Raw genomic sequence first — 18,672 nt, forward strand, 5'->3', positions numbered from 1 at the left:
AATTAAGATATGCAAATGCTAGTTCCTAGACATGCACCCGTGAAAACGGGAATACCCACTACACAAATGCGTGTAGCTAGTTTCTCTTGCAAACATTCTATTCAAGGTTACATTGAGCACAGTACAGGCTCATTGTTAAATATTGGTCAACTTAAAAGGAATCGAGAAAATAATAATAATTATTAAATTAATTATATCCTTAATATGCAACATTGAGATGCATAAATAATGATTAAACCTATAATAAACTAGTTTCTCTCTCTTACGCTTTTCTAATCTATAATAGGCTAATAACATGCAACCCATTATTCTCAAACACAAATTAAGCAACATCGAAGCATGTTCCTAGTGAAAGTAGGATTAGGTCAATCATGCAGATCTGATACAAAATTACATTATTATGCTTAATAGCAGTATTAAGCATTTTTATATCTTATTTTAAGATTGCTAGCATGTGTTAGATACCTCCTAATCTACCAACTCACATGCTCCTCCTCATCGTTATATTTCTGGGTGTAAACAAGATTTCAAAGGCATTGATTAGCTCTCAAAGTGTGATGAGCCTCAAAAAAACTGGACTTTGTGGCTAGCTTTGATTAATTAAAATAAATAAAAATACAGTTTTTAGACCTGCAATCTGGGTGTCTAATCTATCCATCTAATCTGCGGACTTAGTGAAGATAAAACTGTGGATTATAAATTTTCATGTATATTCTTTTGGGGGATTGTGCTTGTATTACTAATATGGTCAATAATTATAATTAAAGCATTATGCATTTCACATGAGCCTCTTAACTTTTTTAAAATATAATCCCAAGATTGATAGTAGTTTTGAATTCTAAAAGCATATTTCTAGTCAAATTACAAAATCAACCAAATCTACCTTAGCATCCTAGATCAGACCATTCAATGTTGGCTGCTACATATATTGTGGAAAAACTGTCTAGTTAAAGTATATATATATATATATATATATATTATTCTTGCTACTTAATTTGTTATTTAGGTTTTGAATTTCTAAATTAGAATATGAAACTTGAAGATTTATATTAAAAATAAATTACTATAATATAATTCAGACCAATGACAACTCAATTATTGATAGTATGGACAAAGTCATTGCTCAGTAGAGATTCCCTACTATCTGGCCCAGTGTGCTGGGGTAATCAAGCAGTTGGTTCGTTGCCCATCTCCACTGTTACATGATAGTGAAAGTTTTTTTTTTTTTTTTTTTATCATTTTTCTAATTAAGCCACTTCTATTCAAGCACTCTTCTCTTGTAGCCCATTTGCCACACAAAGAAACAAGCACGAAACAAATCTCATAAATATGCTTCAAAGCAAATGTTTTTATTTATAAAATATATGAAATAATTGGGTAATTTACTAATTGAATTCCTTGAAATGCAAGTCATCTCAATACTGCAATATTATATTAATTAATACCATTTAAATATAAACTTAATTATTAAAAATTAAGTGGCCAATTAATTAATTAAAATTTGAATCCCGGATGGATCTTTGATCTGAAGCCCAGATTTTAGGAAGGACTATTAGGTCTGGATTCCAAAACTTTTCCTAGCCCAGCCCACATTATAGTGCCTCTCTCTCAGTCTATTTATTTTCATTCTACGCTGTCCCCAACTCCCCATATCCAGCAAGTAGCAACTCTTTCAGTTTCGGGCATATGGTCCACACTAAATTTTGCCTGGCTTAATTAGTTAGGTTTTGAGCCAGATCCTAATATAGTAGTAGAATAGCTGCTTTATCCTGCTTTAGTTTATACAATTATTCAGGGCATTTCGCGTACACTAAATGCAATCCTTGATCATTAAGAAAACTTAATCCTAACCTCTCACTTCATTCAAGTGTGCATCAATTTAATATCATGGAGGTGTAATGCAAAATTTCTCACTGCAATTTATCTTGTGTAGAGCAGACTGCTGATAAACTTGAACCAGGCTGCAAAAACAACATATGCATATATAAATTGATAGGATTAGAGAAATTCTCCTCTAATGGAGATCACAAAGCTTGGCATGTGGGTGGATAAATTTGTTGAAAATTGTTTGCTCATGCTAGATGATGAAATTAAGTATAAAATTTTAGCTTACCCCACATTCATGGATATCATCACATCCACACGAGAGCTTCCCATTGATAGTGTCCACAGCTTGGAATGATTCTCCCCCTTGACTCCTCTGAATAAATAAAAATAAACATAACTTTCAATAAAAATTAAAATTGAGATTAGGTAGTAGCAGGAGTGAGTTTTTGGGCTGTGAACTTCAGTCAACGCGTGCATTTGTGCAACTCATACCTTGTAATAATTAACAGCAACAAAGTTAGCCCATCTGTTGCCAGCAGCACCATAACAAGTATGAAGCATGTCTATAAGATCCCTGGAGTTATCTATGCATGCGAGTTCCTTCATGGAAATAGTCCTGAAATAATTTACCAACACCAACGATTTACTCTTATCACTGAGGGAAGATGATTCTGCTCTATTTGGACAACTTCTGCAGAAACAATTTAGTGTCCCAGTTTTATCAAATATTATAATTCTGTAGAAGCAAATGGTAAAGTAGTACTAATATAGCTAGATGACAACAAAATTGGAAGCAAAGATCTGCTAATTAACATTCTTACACTGATTTTCAACCATGTAGTTCCATTGATAAGCAATTCCTTCACTTTTTTCTTTGGAATTAATTGAAGTGAACACAAGTAGCCTCTGGTTATTTTTGACCATGTCCTTGACTAGAGGCCAATCCTGTCCATTTTTAGGCATGTTCCTTACTGGAAACCAGTATTTCATCAATCCAGCATCAGTGAAGACCTTTGTCAAACCTTTAAAGGCTTGAACATAATCTTCCAATATTATTGTCACAATTTCTGATGGATTTGCCGATAAGAAAGCTTCAATTTCCTTCAGGGTGTCAATAGCAGGCCCCTTTTGTGGAGGAAAAATATAAATATTTATCTTTTCAGACTTTGGGAAAAAAATTAAAAAAAATAACAGAAGCCTAAACTAGAAAAGAAATAAATTTAAAATTAGCTAAGGATAAATAGACATACAAATGCAGTATAGTCATAACAGTGTCCTTTAAATGAATGGCACAGCCATACATCTCCACGGAAGTCATATGTATCAAGCATTAAGGCCTGAACTCCATTCTAAAGATAAATAATAACGAAAACATTATTAACAGTGAACTTGTAGCATGCATGAGAAAGGGAAGATTAAGGAATGGAAAACGTACATTTAGCTGTTGAGTGACAGTGTCTTCTTGATTGGTAACAGTGAATCGAGGGACTCCACTGTGAGATGGATATCCATTAATAGCATGGGCCATTATGTGTTGTCAAAAATGCATATTTGTGGAAAGGCAGAGAATTATTCTAAAAAATGGTGAGAGTTGCATTAGTTAACCAATTATATTGCATTCTTTGAGTTGATAAATTATTCATTATTATCCAATATTATCCAGGTACGTGTATCGATTTGTTATAATTATGTAGAATTTATTATTCAATTTTTAAAAAAGATTCATAATTTTATAAAAGAAAATATATTATTTTTATGCGTATAGTATAGAAACTATCTTATAATTTAATTTTATCTTCAAGAGAAAAAATTATACCCTATCACAGTGATTACATGCAGATAAATCCACGTGAAATAACAAATAAGCAAATGAATTGAAAGTAAGTAAAAATAATTATTAAATTTTAAAAATAAAAAAATTATTAAATAATTACTTGACAATTATAATTTTTAAAGATCTATATATATATATATTTAATTTTTATTAAATTATTATTATATATAAAATATTTTACATAAAATCACCATTATATAATATAATTACGCCTTCAAGGGTGCTGTCAGAAAATATTAAAATGTACTTATGAATGCTAAACTTCAACCATAAATTTCTCAAGATATTTTGTCTTTATGTACTGTATGAAGCTTCAAAGCTTGCAGGATAATAAAAGCCCACACGATGATCTTTTCACAATCTACAATGAAATGGGCCAGAACAGAGCCCTTATGTCTTATCGTAACCACTATACTAACCAACCCGCACCCGAACACGTTGCGACTCTTGCCAACTTCCAAGAAACTGCCCAATCCCAAGGCCAAGTCATGTTTTTAATGGAGCACAGGCCACAGAGAACTCCCATGAATCCATTTCTTTTCAGGATATTAAAAGAGGAAGAGAAGGGAAGAAACAAAGTTGAGAGTACCAGAAACTTGAATTGGTCTGTCGCAGACGACCTCTGATAGATAGTCCATCAATGGGCTGGGTTGAAGTATGGACATGGGTTAAAGGAAAAGAAAAAAAAAAAGAGAGCAGATAGATTATTCTAAATTATTTTCTATTCCAGCTCAACATTACATGTATTTTGTCCTAACAGATTTATTGTAAAAATTAATTTTTTAGATCCTATAAACTAGGCAGAGTATGATAGAAAATTTTATTAATTCTATATTATTATTGTACATTGTATATAAAACTTTTCAGCTCACTCTACAATAACACAGTCAAGTTTTTTTTCATGGTATCAGAGCATAACCCGTGCTACTGATATACTGTTCTTCTCTAAAATCCAATACAATTCAGCAAGTTTTTCCATGGCTGAAACACCAACTGCAGAAAATACTACTGGTAGTGGTACTGCTGTCGGAAATACCACTGGAATGCAGATCGATAATGGTGGAAATGATATCTTCCATTTGCACTACTCTGACCATCCGGGCATGATGCTTGTAAGTTCACCTCTCACAGGAAGAAATTACTTGTCATGGAGTAGATCCATGGTACTGGCTTTGAGAGCCAAAGATAAGCTGGGTTTTGTAGATGGGAGCTATGAAGTTCCTGCTACATATGCTACAAATCTAGATAAATGGAAGAAAGTAGATAGCATGGTCATCTCATGGATACTCAACTCACTCTCAAAAGAATTGGTAGATGCCTTCATCTATACAACCTCTTCTAAGAGCTTGTGGGAAGAGATTAAAGAGAGATTTGGAGAAAGTAATGGACCTCTCCTATACCAGCTTAAAAGAGAGATAAGTACTCTAACTCAAGATAATGTATCTGTTTTAGTATATTTCACTAAACTTAAAAAATTATGGGATGAATTGGCTTGTCTTAAGCCTTTGCCAGTATGTGAATGTGGTGCAGCCAAACAAATGGAAGAAATAAACTTATGCAATTTTTAATGGGATTAAATAAGACTTAGGACCATGTCAGAAATAAGATCCTTCTAATGGATCCCTTGCCAAGTGTAAACAAAGCCTATTCTATGATACTTAGAGTAGAAAAGCAGAGGGAAATTCATGTTGATTCTGAGAATTTTAATACAGCAATGGCAGTCAAGGGGCAATTTCAGAAAGATAAATTTCAAGGCAAGAAAAAGGAGTTTGGGAAGAAAGAAACCAGAACATGTGATCATTGCAATGCCAGTGGTCATACCAGAGACACATGCTTCAAGCTACATGGGTATCGAGAATGGTTTACTGAATTAAAACAGAAAAAAGGCAAGGCTAAGCAAAACACAGTAGCTAATGTGTATGAGAAGATACTTGAATGCAAAGGCAAGGCTAAGCAAAACACAGTAGCTAATGTGTATGAGGAGATACTTGAATGCAAAGGCAAGACAGATCACAAGAATGAAGTAACAGGAGTTGATTGGGCAAGCATAGTCCAGCTTGAAATTGCCAAATACATGTAGAATCAGAACCCTGTAACAAATGAGGCAAGCTGTGTTAATTTCACAGGCTTTGCAGGTAAGAATCCAACTTACTACTCTACTAGCAGACATGGTAAGAATAGTGGCATATGGATAGTAGATTCAGGAGCATCAACTCATATGTGTCATGATTTTTCCCTTTTCCAAAAACTTATGAAATTAAACAATCACTGTTTTGTTACCTTGCCTGATGGAAACACCAAACCAGTCAAATACAGTAGAAACATCATGATAAACCCATACCTGTATCTCCACAATACACTATACACACCAAGTTTTAAATATAATTTACTGTCAGTTAGTGCACTTACTAAAACCTCACATATTTCTATCCAATTTTTCTCTGACCATTGCCTCCTGCAGGACCCAGTGACTGAGGCAGTACTAGCAAGAGGAGAATTGCTAGGAGGGCTATATGTAATAAGAGCAAACAAAAGTAATTATGAGATCTTTAAGGGTAACTGTAATTCTGCTCCTAAATGCAGTCATGTTCAGCTAAAACTTCAAGCAAATGAAATCATACAATCTTCTATTTCTCCCAATTCTTATGAATCATGGCATTACAGACTTGGACACATTTCAGATACCAAGTTATCTCATATCACAGTCATCACACCAGAAATTAAAAACCATAAAATGTGTGAGGTATGCCCACTTGCTAAACAACAAAGACTTAGTTTTCAAAAAAGCAAAATTGCTATAAAAGAACTTTTTAATTTAATTCACATTGATTTATGGGGACCTTACCAAGAATATTCAATTTCACATTCAAAATATGTTCTCACTATTGTTGATGATTTTTCAAGAGTCGCATGGACATATTTACTGCCTGACAAAACCAGGGTTTACAATACCTTATTGGAATTTTTAAATATGGTTCAAAATCAATTTCAAAAACAAGTCAAGGCAGTAAGGTCAAATAATGGCACTGAATTTATCAATCAACAACTTACAACAGTTTTCAAAGCAAAAGGGATTTTACATCAAAGAACTTGCCCATACACTCCACAACAAAATGGAGTTGTGGAGAGGAAACACAAGCATTTACTACAAGTGGCAAGGGCTTTAATGTTTGCATCCAAAGTGCCAAAATATTTTTGGGGGGAAAGCATTTTAACTGCCGCATATCTCATAAATAGAATGCTTATCAAAGTTTTAAATTGGAAAACCCCTTATGAGATTTTGTTTGACAAAAAACCTGATTACAATTACCTCAAAATTTTTGGTTGCCTATGTTATGCCACTAACATTAGGCCACAAAAACACAAGTTTGGAGAAAGAGCTTTCAAATGCATCTTCATAGGTTATGCATCAGGTTTTAAGGAAAGACTATATGATTTGCACAATAAAAGAATCATAATCTCCAGAGATGTGATTTTTTATGAAAACTATTTTCCATGTGCAAGTGAGCATACCAAACACAAAAGTGTCATTCCTTCAGCCATACCTGACACAGAACTAGTTCACTCACATTTTGAACCCACCTTGTTAAATGAATCCAATGATAATTCAGAAACCATTGACACATCACCTACTGCAGAACTAGATTCACCCCCTCCATCCTCCTCAAGCCACATTCAACCATCACACAGTCTTGCATCAGTAAGAAGAAGCACAAGGATGACAACAAAACCTTTGTGGTTAAATGATTTTGTAACTCAAGTCAGTGCCAACAGTTCTAATGTAATCACACTTACTAGTACTACCACAGAATCTGTAGGTATCTCTTTCTCACATTTCATATCACGTTTTCCCTCCATACCTCAATATAATCATGATTACATACAATTTATGGCAAATGTATCTACTATTCATGAACCACAAAATTACCATCAAGCTAGTGAGGACAGTAATTGGTCTCTTGCTATGAAAACTGAACTGGAGGCTTTAGAGAAGAACAACACATGGGTTCTCACTACTCTTCCCAAGGGCAAAAAGGCTATAACTTCAAAATGGGTGTACTGAATTAAATACAAACCAGATGGTACTGTGGACAAGAACAAGGCAAGGTTAGTTGCCAAGGGGTACAATCAATTAGTTGGAATTGACTATCATGACAATTTCTCACCTGTAGCTAAATTAGTTACTGTGAGATTGTTTTTAGCTATAGCTACTACATTCAATTGGCCCATTCATCAATTAGATATCAACAATGCATATTTACATGGTTATTTGGATGAAGATGTATATATGCAACCAGCAGAGGGTTATACAAAAGCAGCTCAGGGACAAGTATGCAAATTAGTAAGAAGCCTTTATGGTCTAAAGCAGGCAGGAAGACAATGGAACAAAGAATTAACAGGGAAGCTACAAGCATTTGGATTCCATCAGTCAACATTTGACCATTGCTTGTTTACTAAAGGATCTGGTCTCAATTTTATTTCGCTAATTGTTTATGTAGATGATTTACTAATTGTAAGTGCAGACACAAATCAGATTATAAAACTTAAGAAATTCCTAGATGACCAATTCACAATAAAAAACCTAGGCTATGCGAAGTACTTTTTAAGTCTTGAAATAGCCAGGTCAGAAAAGGGCATGTTCCTGAGCCAACACAAATACATCTTGGATATAATCCAAGACATGGGATTACAAAATGCCAAAACAAGCCCCTATCCTATGCCAAAAGGATTGAAGCTAGATAATGAAAACAAAGAATTGATGACAGACTCCGACAAATACAGAAGGCTTATAGGGAAATTGTTATACTTGGGACTTACAAGGCCGGATCTTTCATATGCTACTCAGAAGTTGAGCCAGTTTATGCAAGCTCCTCACAAACCACACTGGGACGCAGCCATCCATATCATCAAATACTTGAAAGGATGCCCCTCTAAAAGCTTATTCTTCCCTGAAGAAAATGATCTGAAGCTTCGAGCCTTCTGCGATGCAGATTGGGCATCTTGTCCTATGAGCAGAAAATCTATTACAAGATTTTGTATTTTCTTGGGACCTTTGTTAATCTCCTAGAAAGCCAAAAAGCAGACCACAATAAGCAGATCCTCAGCTGAAGCTGAGTATAGAAGCATGGCAATGACTGTTTGTGAACTAAAATAGCTCAATTACCTCATTGAAGATTTCAGCTTGAAACTCCATCTCCCCATCGCACTCCACTGCGATAACAGAGCAGTTGAACATATCGTGACTAATCCAGTCTTCCATGAGAGGACTAAGCACCTAGAGATCGATTGCCATGTGGTTCGCGATCAGCTGAACAAGGGCTTCATCACCACCGTGCATGTACCGTCGAGACACCAGCTCGCCGATCTCTTCACGAAACTCTTAACTTCTGCCTTATTCAATGGACATCTCTTCAAGATGGGACTCCAGAATACGCACGAGTCTCCACCTTGAGGAGGGGCCTGATAGATAGTCCATCAATGGGTTGGGCTGAAGTATGGACATGGGCTGAAGGAAAAGAAAAAAAAAAGAGAGCAGATAGATTATTCTAGATTGTTTCCCATTCCAGCTCAACATTACGTGCATTTTGTCCCAACAGATTTGTTATAAAAATTAGTTTTTTAAATCCTATAAACTAGGCAGCATAGAATAGAGAAATTTATTAATTCTAGATTATTCTTGTACATTGCATATAAACCTTTTTAGCTCACTCTACAATAACACATAGTCAAGTTTTTTTTCAACCTCACACATTTATAACTTGAAAATCCTTCCACACAATAGAAACAATAGAGCCCAGCGTCGCAATCTTGGTCCGACGAGCATTTCTCCAACATCTAAATCATTCAAACCGTAAATAAATCAACCCAAAAACCTGCAAGAGTTTGTATGCTTCTGAACTTGAAAACGAAGAAAAAGAGAGGGAAAAAAATTCCTGACACAGACCCTGCGCTGTCCATGGGAGCATGCTGAAGCTGAAGCTGAAGCAACAAGGAGAAGAACTGAAGCTGTGATAAAAAGCAAGAATCGAGAAGGACCCATTAAGGGAAAGATTGAAGGGAATGGCAAACATAGCAGGGATCGATGTGTGACAAAGACGATGGGTTCTGGCTGTAAAAGGGAAGATTGATCGCAGTTGTTGGGACTTGGGGATGGCTTATCATGTAAAATTTTATTTCTATTATAGCATGCAACTTAGTTTTGGAAAAGATGTTTAAACGAGCTTTTTAAAATATCAAAATATTTAATGTAACTTGGTAAAAGTGATTTAATGTTGTGTAACTTTAAAATATCAAAATATTTTGTGCAACTTAGTAAAAGTGATTCTCCTCTATTAGAACAACTTCCTGCTTTCATTCCATCTTCCCCGTCTCCACAAAATAATGTTCCCAAAAATTATTCCTCACTAATACATAGTTAAATAGTTAATTACTATGAAAATGTGCAACAACTTACACTGATTTTCAGCCATGTAATTCCAATGGAGGCAATGGGTTACACTATTTCTTGGCATTTTAAACAGAGATGCGTGCACAGACCCTGCACTCTCCATTGGAGCAAGCTGCAGCAACTTCACGAAGCAAAGAAGCTGTGTGATCAAAGTTGTAACACCCCTAATTTTTAAATTTATTATTTTTGGGTAAATATTGATATTTTATTTTATTTGAATTTTAGGAAATTATTTGAAATTTTTCGGATTTTAAAAATCGGGTTCGATTTTTCCTAAAACAAAAACTTTGATGATTTTTAAAAATTAATTTAAAGACCACGTAGCAAAACTAAAAATATATTTGGAGTTTACCAATTTTTCTGAGTTTTCTAGAATTTTTTCAAAATTTTTGGGCCTCATTTTCGGTCCCAAGGCAGAGTAAAAATTCAAAATTTTGTATCTTGAATCGAACCGATCGAATCGAATCGGACCGGATTGGACCGGTCGAATCGAACCGGCTTCTTCTTCCTTTTTCTTTCTCTCCGCGAGCGTCCCGACCTCCCCTCCTTCCCTTTCCATTTTCTCTCTCCTCCCTCAACCCCAAGCCACGCCGCCGCCTCCCCAGCCACCCCACCTCGCCTGTGCGTCGCCCCACTACCTCCTCACGGCCGGTTGATACTCCAGGCGGCCGGAAAACATGCACGAATGCCACCCCTGCGATTGCGCGCCGCTTTGTCTTCCCGGCCAAAATCCCGCCGATCCGGCCACCGATTGGGCCGGGTCTTGTATCAAACAACATCTACACCTCGAGAGCTTTCCATAGACACCAAGAACACCAAAATCCATCCAGCGGTTTGTCCAATTTTTGTCCGAGAAGTTTTAGCCTATTTTGATTTTTGGGCTAGATTTCTCACAAATCGTGAACCCCACGAGAAAACCGAGAGTACCAGAGCGCTCCACTCGTCGAGAGCTTCGCGGCAATATAAATTTCAAAATTTTCTAATACCGTTTTTCGGTGGGTCCCACGAAACTTCGTAGTATTTTTCTAAGCATTAAATGAGCTTAGAAAATTCTGTAAAATTTATGTACTAACCCCCGTATTGTGGGCTTCGTGTAGGTATCTTCAATTCGCGGAAATTCGATAGTTGTCAATTTAAAGTCTCCGAATTGGATTGAGATTTTAGCTACCCCACCATTTTCAAACGTCCCGAGTGCGTCCCCGAAGTCGGAATCGGCATAGGTAAACCCGAACCTTACTTTTTTGTAATTTTCTAGTACTTAAATGGGATTAAAAATTCATAAAATATTCGTGGTAGCTTAGAAAATTATAATTCTTTTTGCAATAGGCTAGTAATATTGCTAAGGACCGCGGTGCACAGTTTTAGAATTTTTAGAGCTTATTTGGGCAGTTTTTGCAAAAATAATTAATTATAAGGACTAAACTGTAAATTTACATATTGTGATTGAGGACTGTTTGGATGGGCCCAGGAGGGGCTGTGTGATGTGATTGAGTTGTGAGTGTACGAATTGTGAATATAGAAGTGCGTTTTGAGCCCTTTTGCAGGTTAGGTAAGTCCTAGGTATAGGGGAGACTTTGCCGGATTTTCGGCACGACTTAGGATGTATTTGATCTTTTCTTAGTTTGTATTGAGTCAAATTTACTAAATGATTGTAATAAAATTGTCAGGTGAGCCGAGACAGCCTTCTTCCTCCGCCTAGCATTTAAATTTCAAGTCTGTGAGTAAAATATTAATTTTAATTGTAATTTCACTATTATTATATGTTCAAGCATGCTCATGCATCACTTATATGTATATATCTATGTAGTTAAACTCTAGGCACGTTTTATGTTGCATTCACAATTGTTAAGTGCCATGGATGTTGTTGTAGTAATTTGGAGCAGTGTGCGTGCGTTGGCGTGCTTGTGATGTGGTGTTGGCTATGGATAGGACAAGTAGTCACGGCTTGAGATTTTCGTTGGGACTCGGTCCTTCGGGGTAGTCACGGCTTAAGTTCTTCACTGGGGCCCCGATTTGGTTTATTAAGCGAAAGTCCGGCTTGAGTTCTTCGCTGGCACAGGTTGGATTTAAGAGAGCTGTATAGGGAATCAGCTCTCATATATTGTGATTGATATTACTGGGTGTGTGAGTGTTCCAAATTATCTTTTTGTTATTTTAATGTGAAAATATTGCTGATGTTCCATTTCACTCTACAGGGTACATTAGTTTTAGATAGTTATAGAGATTATGATTAAAATTGATATTTTACTCTCTGAGTCGAACGCTCATTTCTGTTCAATATTTTTCAAGGCCACAGGAAGATATTTTTGAGGTTAACCTGTTTTTCTCCCTCGCAGGTCGTTTATTAAAGTTTGTATAAACCTGTTAACTCTTAGAATTTTCGCATGTGTTAGCAATATTTATTTGATTTGGATCTGTAATATAAATTGTTATTTTGGACCTGTAAACTTATTATTTTATGCATGTTTGATGGATTGGATGAGGGAGCTGAGCTCCCATTTATTTTTATGACATTTGAGTATGTGGAGGGTGAGCTGAGCTCCTCAATTGATTACGTATTGTGTTTATAGGTCGGGTGAGTCAAAAACTCCCCGTTAAAAGGTCCATTTTATGGCTGAACTCTATCCGGTTGAATTCTTGAAATTGGGCCCAAATGGGCCTTAGAGTTGGGTTAAGGAATAGTTAGGCTTACTACGGGCCTATAGGTTGGGTCGTGACAAAAGCAAAGTTCTGTGTCAGTTGATAATAGCACAAAAGGCAAAGGAGTTAAAAGCAAAGTAGTTGCCAAAGTCAGTTAGGTGGTTGTAAGTCTAAGCCACGTGTGCAGAGTAGATTAGTTAGCTCTCTTAGTTATGTAACAGAGTAGTTTCTCAGCTTCTTGCATATACATGTATAATTGAGTCACTATTCTTATCAATTGTACTGATTCTTGAAAGTTCAATATAAGAACATTTCTTGTTCATTTTCTCATATAGAAATAACCATGTAGGGAAATGGAGGGCAAATTCTGAATTTGGAGATACAAGGGAAAGGAAGTCCCAAAAAAAGGCAGGGGTGTCAGTGATAGGTGGTCTATACAGCAAAGGGATTATGGGTTTTCTGGCAAGGAAACAGAGGAAATTCCAAGGAAATCAAGAGCACGCAGGAGAGTGAAGGAATAGAATATGCCAAAAACAGCAAAATGGGGAAGGGACAGCCATCCAAATCAATGAAAAAGGACTTTAGGAGAAGCGAATTGCATTGATGTTCATAGGAAAGTGTGTTAAGCTCTGATGTTTTGGCAGCTTACCTGTGACCTGTGAATGGTTAATTACGCCTCACTTTGTAATGTTACGGTAAACTCTTGACAAGAAATCGCCTATTCTTTGCAGCAACAAAAAATTTTTGGCAGTGTGGCGGAAGAATCGGATAACGACAAGTAGCAAGGAGATGAAGGCGAAGTTTTGCTGCCATCAACTCCTATACAGCAGGTCATTTCAAGGTTTTGAACCTTGGCCCAAACCTAACTTGACTATTATTTTTATCCAAGCCTAACCCAATATATAAAATTGTTTAATGTATTGTTAATTGAGAAGATGGGCCTTTTATGGATACAAATTTCAACTGGACGGACCCATCTTGGAAATGAACTTTGATTAATTTTGAATAGGCAGTTCATTGATTGAGTACCAATTTTGAGGCCAGAATCACATTTTTGCCCTGATTTTCACATTGGTTAATGCTGGATTTTTTTTTTCTTTTGATTCTTATTATGATTCAATACAGTTTATTGAATTAAAATTAATTGATAAACTCTGAATTGTTAACAATATAAAAGAGAAATAAAAATGCAATTGCGGTTTTGAGTAAGGCTATAATGTAGATATCGTTGTATTTATTATTTGGAAAATTCTAATAATCGGAACTAATTACAAGGGCAGTCTTAGACTCTAAGAATGACATTGGAAACAATCACAAATTTGCACAAGGGTAATAGGAAAATGAATTTATTGACAACTATATTTAGAACCGTGAAGTTATTTATCATCATCGGTGAAGAAATGGTTGATGGCAGGCATGATTTCAGGCCGGCGAGTTCGAAGGAACTTCCGGAGGCCATGCTCAGCATACTTCTCTCCTTCCTCTTCGTTTTCCAGCACTCCCGCAAGGCGGTGAGCTTTGTTGATCCTGTGAATAAATTCCAGCCAGCCCAAATAATTATTAGTCAATAAAACACGAAATAATTTGGGTGAATTAGTCGTTTAATCAACAAGAACGGAAGTAAAGAATGATTGGAATTAATACCTGACTTCTGGGTTCAGGAACATGTTTCTTGTAAGCTGGAAGACACACATGCTTGTTACAAAGGTCATTGCAGCCAACAGTGGGTAGACCTGATAAATATAGCAATAATTATTTTATATATCTTTAGATAAATCGAATTTTACTTAAAAAATAGCAAAATAATTAATTAATGCCTGCTTACCTCTGGCCTCATCCAACGCCCCATTAGAAAGTAATATTGGTATGTGAAAGAAATGATTTGATTTGCTCCTCCGGAACTTGGAAAGATATTGCAACTGTAGGCTGGGGGAAGTGTTATAGCAACTATTTGATTTGGATTGTAAATATTGCATGAATATATATAGAGTGATGGGATGATATTGGTAGATGCCTCCAGGGCTATGCATTTCAGTGGGCTGAATTGACCAGTTGACTTTGTTACAAAACCATGGGCACTGGCCTCCTGTTTTATTGACACACTTAAAATTTTGATAACTATGGAATTAAATCACCTCGTAAACTTGTTGACTAAGTAAATCTTTCAATTAATACAAAAATGTTCTTATGTTTGTGGATTGGAAGTGAAATCTATTCTTTTTAAAACTGACAAATTTAGGATTAATACGTTAAATCCAAAAGCAAAAGGATTGAAATTTTTTTTTTAATTACATTTTTTCCTTCATTGACGCAAGGAAGGAAAATATGGGCACAGGCTATGCAGGTCATTCTCATGGCATTTGACTTGTATCTTTATTATCTCTTCTCATCTCATAGCATTTAATTTATTCTTATCCTTAGAGTTTTTTTTTTTTTCTCTTTTCTAAGGTATTATATGATCCAATGTATATGCATCCCTCTCTAAATTTATGAGTCCCACTTCTCCCTCTATTTTTACATATTTTTAGGTCAAATAAAATTTTTTGATTGCATCGTGTCCACACACATATACATAACTTTTAAATTATTATGAATATATATATATATATATATAGAAGCTGCAGGATCTTGGTGGCAATTAGTGATAAGCACAAATTGAAGGGCAAACTTTTTAGCTGTCCACACGCAATTGCATCTTCTTTTTCCCTTCGTGATCAGTATTACGCTTTTCTTCTTATTATTTTTTTTTTCTTAGACCCTGCCATATTGCTTTTTTTTTTTTTCATTTTTTTAAATCAACTTGGAGAGGAATGCCAAAAGTTAAAACAATTTTTAGTTGAATGACTCAATTTAGGATAAGAACATTGGGTGCTTCTGGAATACTTTCCTTCGAATGTAGAGGTTGAGATTGATGCTTTAGAGGTTATGCAAGCTGTTTATTCATCTGAAGAGGACCTAACTGAATTTGGAGTTATTGTTAAGAACTGTCGGCTTTTGCTAGCTCAAGGTTTAGGGTATTCCCTTAAATGGAGCAAGTTAATATGACAGCTCATTGCTAATTAGCTAGAATTTCTTTAAAAAATTCTTGCTTTACTATTTAGACTGAGGTTATTAGTGTTATTTCTTTTATTATTTAGTTTGAAGTGTATGAGATTGGTCTTTTAATCTGAATTTAGTTAATATATATCTCAAGACAATGTGTTATGTTAACACTATTTCAATAATGGAATTAAAAATGAATCGTCAAAATTGGCGGATTATTAATTCAAAAACTAGAATAAGCACATAGCTAGACAACAAAGAATTGAAGAAGCACATGATAGATTTGAACGTGTTTGCTTTATTCATTGCATTATGAACCATATAGATTTAGCATAAGGTATCTTATCCTTCTCCCAATCATATAAGATGGGGATTTGGCATTTTCCTCGAATCTTGTCATGTAAAATCAATCCTCCTCGTACCCTTCATGTTGTGGGGCTTAGGTAACCCTCTAGCTATCAAGATACAATGCCTGTCACAGTCACCAGGAACCAGGACCGTTGGAACGTCATACTCGAACAAACTCTTCAAGTTTCTCCCGCCACTTCTCACCTAAACGTTGCTTTACGACATGGAAAGTGAAAGACACAGAAATCAAATTCAGAGATAGCCTTAATTTTATTTATAATCATGACAAAATGTAAAATATTTAACCACCAGTAGTTAAGCCACCTCCTAACACTAGCTAGGCTAGCCACCGCCACAACTTGTTCCTCTATAACAAGTTTAGGACTCTGATTTCTGCAAATTCCTTAACCCAATTCGTGGAATTTGCTTTAGAATCGTTTCCATGAGATTTATCATCACCTCAGCTTTCTTCTTTCTGGTTCTTTTTTCTTGTGCAGGTGAAATTTTGGTTCCTATATGGACTTTCTTTATTTTAATTTTGTTTATTTGTGTTTATTGAATATCTTGATTTTGGGTTGTGCTTACAGCTGCATATGATCCCTTGGATCCAACTGGTAATGTCACCATCAGATGGGATATCATGGCTTGGACTGCAGATGGCTACACGGTGATACACCTATCTAATGATTGGTGCTAGTATGCACATGCACGAAATAATAATCTTTGTTTCATTAGAATTCTATGAGTGATGGTGGTTCTGTTGCAAATATTTTCCAGGCTACGGTGACATTGTACAATTTCCAAACGTTCCGGCACATCATGGACCCTGGCTGGACTATAGGCTGGGCATGGGCGAAGAAAGAAATAATATGGTCCATGATTGGTGCTCAAGCCACGGAACAAGGCGACTGCTCCAAGTTCAAAGCGAACATTCCTCACTGCTGCAAGAGAACTCCTGCAGTTGTGGACTTGATGCCCAATGCTCCGTACAACCAACAATTCGCGAATTGCTGCAAAGGTGGAGAAGTGTCAGCATGGGGCCAAGATCCTGCAGCTTCTATCTCCCAGTTCCAAATTACTGTTGGCTTAGCTGGCACTTCAAATAAGACCGTTAAACTTCCCAAAAATTTCACCTTGCTCGGCCCAGGACCTGGATACACTTGTGGCCCTGCAAAGCTTGTGCCTTCCACCAAGTTTCTCACTCCAGATGGACGCCGAAAAACTCAGGCCCTGAGTAAGTTTCTGTGCTTCGTTGATTCTTTGTCTTTTTCTTGATTCAGCTCCAGATTATTAGTCTTTGTTGTTGATTTTAGCCTGAAGAATACCACTTTCGATTTTCTTTAAATCCTTTTATTCTGTGTGCAGTGACATGGAATGTAACCTGCACATATTCACAATTCCTGGCTAGGAAAAACCCAAATTGTTGCGTCTCTTTCTCATCCTTCTATAATCAGGAAATCACTCCCTGCCCCACCTGTGCTTGTGGTTGCCAAAACAATAACACTTGTATCAAGTAAGCCACCATAATTTTCATTCCCTTGACTTATTTCTGCTAGATCATCTAAATCGAATTAACATTGCTGCAGTCGTGATTCCAAAATTCTTAAAGTGGTGGAAGCAAACAATTCAAAGAGAGAAAACACCTCACTCCTGCAATGCACACACCATATGTGCCCAATTCGAGTTCACTGGCATGTGAAGGTCAATTATAAGGAGTACTGGCGTGTGAAGATTGCCATAGTAAATTTCAACTACAGGATGAACTACTCAGTCTGGTCACTCGTTATCCAGCATCCGAATCTCAACAATGTAACGCAAGTTTTTAGCTTCAATTACCAGCCTCTCATTCCCTATGAGTCGATAAGTGAGTGTCCAGAAATTCTTGTCTTGTTATCCTGATGAAATTGTGCCAAGTAAGATTGTAGCTTGACATGCCTGTTATTTTATATGCAGATGACACAGGGATGTTCTACGGCATGAAATATTACAATGATGTGTTAATGCAAGCAGGACCTTTAGGAAATGTTCAGTCAGAAGTGCTTCTTCAGAAGGACTTGAATACCTTCACTTTCAAGCAAGGATGGGCATTTCCACGGAAAGTCTACTTCAATGGCGATGAGTGCATGTTGCCCCCTCCGGATACATACCCTTTTCTGCCAAACTCTGTCCATGGATCCGTGATTTCATTCTTGACATTAACTTCTGCATGGTTTTCCTTGTTAATCTTTCTTTCGTAATTTTAGTTATTTTGAAGATGGTAGTGCTGGAAGTTTGTTTGAAGCTAAAAAGTCACTTGGACTCAAAATTTATTGAAAGAAATTGATTTGTTTTTGTAATTATGAATATAAAAAAAGAACTGCCATACCAATAAGTCAATAACCCTGTAAAACGGCCTAAACTGATATTGTTATTCGATTGCTTATGCCTCTTGACCCGATGCCCTGTTGCCCTTTTCGTGTTCCCAAAGAACATTAGGCATGAGGGCTACAATGAAGAAAGATTTTCTCATTTCTACCTTGAACGAATGCAATTA

General features: G+C 36.2%; 3 protein-coding genes and 1 long non-coding RNA gene across 4 annotated transcripts; 1 reads left to right on the plus strand and 3 right to left on the minus strand.

Moving 5' to 3' along the window:
• Positions 1-1,806: 1,806 nt before the first annotated feature.
• On the minus strand, positions 1,807-3,325 carry LOC110672363 (PI-PLC X domain-containing protein At5g67130-like). Its single transcript, XM_058137444.1, has 6 exons — positions 3,263-3,325; positions 3,078-3,176; positions 2,651-2,952; positions 2,320-2,518; positions 2,114-2,200; positions 1,807-1,961 (listed from the first exon to the last, which is right to left on the minus strand). Exons 2-6 carry the CDS (start codon positions 3,156-3,158, stop codon positions 1,911-1,913), a joined length of 720 nt encoding a protein of 239 aa, XP_057993427.1. The 5' UTR covers positions 3,159-3,176; positions 3,263-3,325; the 3' UTR covers positions 1,807-1,910.
• Positions 3,326-4,211: 886 nt separating this feature from the next.
• LOC131174402 (uncharacterized) lies at positions 4,212-10,115 on the minus strand. Its single transcript, XR_009144668.1, has 3 exons — positions 9,606-10,115; positions 9,405-9,496; positions 4,212-4,281 (listed from the first exon to the last, which is right to left on the minus strand). It is a non-coding gene; the product is annotated as an uncharacterized LOC131174402 (long non-coding RNA).
• A 3,833-nt stretch (positions 10,116-13,948) lies between these two features.
• LOC110672381 (uncharacterized) lies at positions 13,949-14,807 on the minus strand. Its single transcript, XM_021835149.2, has 3 exons — positions 14,575-14,807; positions 14,394-14,482; positions 13,949-14,276 (listed from the first exon to the last, which is right to left on the minus strand). Exons 1-3 carry the CDS (start codon positions 14,596-14,598, stop codon positions 14,126-14,128), a joined length of 264 nt encoding a protein of 87 aa, XP_021690841.1. The 5' UTR covers positions 14,599-14,807; the 3' UTR covers positions 13,949-14,125.
• Positions 14,808-16,157: 1,350 nt separating this feature from the next.
• Positions 16,158-18,399, plus strand: LOC110672377 (COBRA-like protein 4). The gene is made up of 6 exons (XM_021835144.2): positions 16,158-16,636; positions 16,727-16,806; positions 16,917-17,373; positions 17,505-17,652; positions 17,726-18,003; positions 18,093-18,399. The coding sequence occupies exons 1-6, from the start codon at positions 16,582-16,584 to the stop codon at positions 18,374-18,376; spliced, it is 1,302 nt and encodes a 433-aa protein (XP_021690836.2). The 5' UTR covers positions 16,158-16,581; the 3' UTR covers positions 18,377-18,399.
• The last annotated feature ends 273 nt before the right edge of the window (positions 18,400-18,672 follow it).

Source organism: Hevea brasiliensis, chromosome 16, assembly GCF_030052815.1.
Source record: "Hevea brasiliensis isolate MT/VB/25A 57/8 chromosome 16, ASM3005281v1, whole genome shotgun sequence".
Lineage (NCBI taxonomy): Eukaryota > Viridiplantae > Streptophyta > Magnoliopsida > Malpighiales > Euphorbiaceae > Hevea > Hevea brasiliensis.

What these genes read in the sequence shown, in the direction of transcription:
- LOC110672381 (XM_021835149.2), bottom strand. Translation starts at nt 14,598, where the DNA reads ATGGGGCGTTGGATGAGGCCAGAG. An exon ending in GGCGTTGGATGAGGCCAGAG is followed by an intron (nt 14,483 to 14,574) that starts GTAAGCAGGCAT and finishes TATATTTATCAG; the next exon opens with GTCTACCCACTGTTGGCTGC. An exon ending in TTCCTGAACCCAGAAGTCAG is followed by an intron (nt 14,277 to 14,393) that starts GTATTAATTCCA and finishes ATTTATTCACAG; the next exon opens with GATCAACAAAGCTCACCGCC.
- LOC110672363 (XM_058137444.1), bottom strand. Translation starts at nt 3,158, where the DNA reads ATGCTTGATACATATGACTTCCGTGGAGATGTATGGCTGTGCCATTCA. An exon ending in TTGCTGTTAATTATTACAAG is followed by an intron (nt 2,201 to 2,319) that starts GTATGAGTTGCA and finishes TTATTTATTCAG; the next exon opens with AGGAGTCAAGGGGGAGAATC. An exon ending in ATGATATCCATGAATGTGGG is followed by an intron (nt 1,962 to 2,113) that starts GTAAGCTAAAAT and finishes TTGTTTTTGCAG; the next exon opens with CCTGGTTCAAGTTTATCAGC.
- LOC110672377 (XM_021835144.2), top strand. Translation starts at nt 16,582, where the DNA reads ATGAGATTTATCATCACCTCAGCTTTCTTCTTTCTGGTTCTTTTTTCT. An exon ending in GGACTGCAGATGGCTACACG is followed by an intron (nt 16,807 to 16,916) that starts GTGATACACCTA and finishes AATATTTTCCAG; the next exon opens with GCTACGGTGACATTGTACAA. An exon ending in CATTCCCTATGAGTCGATAA is followed by an intron (nt 18,004 to 18,092) that starts GTGAGTGTCCAG and finishes TTTTATATGCAG; the next exon opens with ATGACACAGGGATGTTCTAC.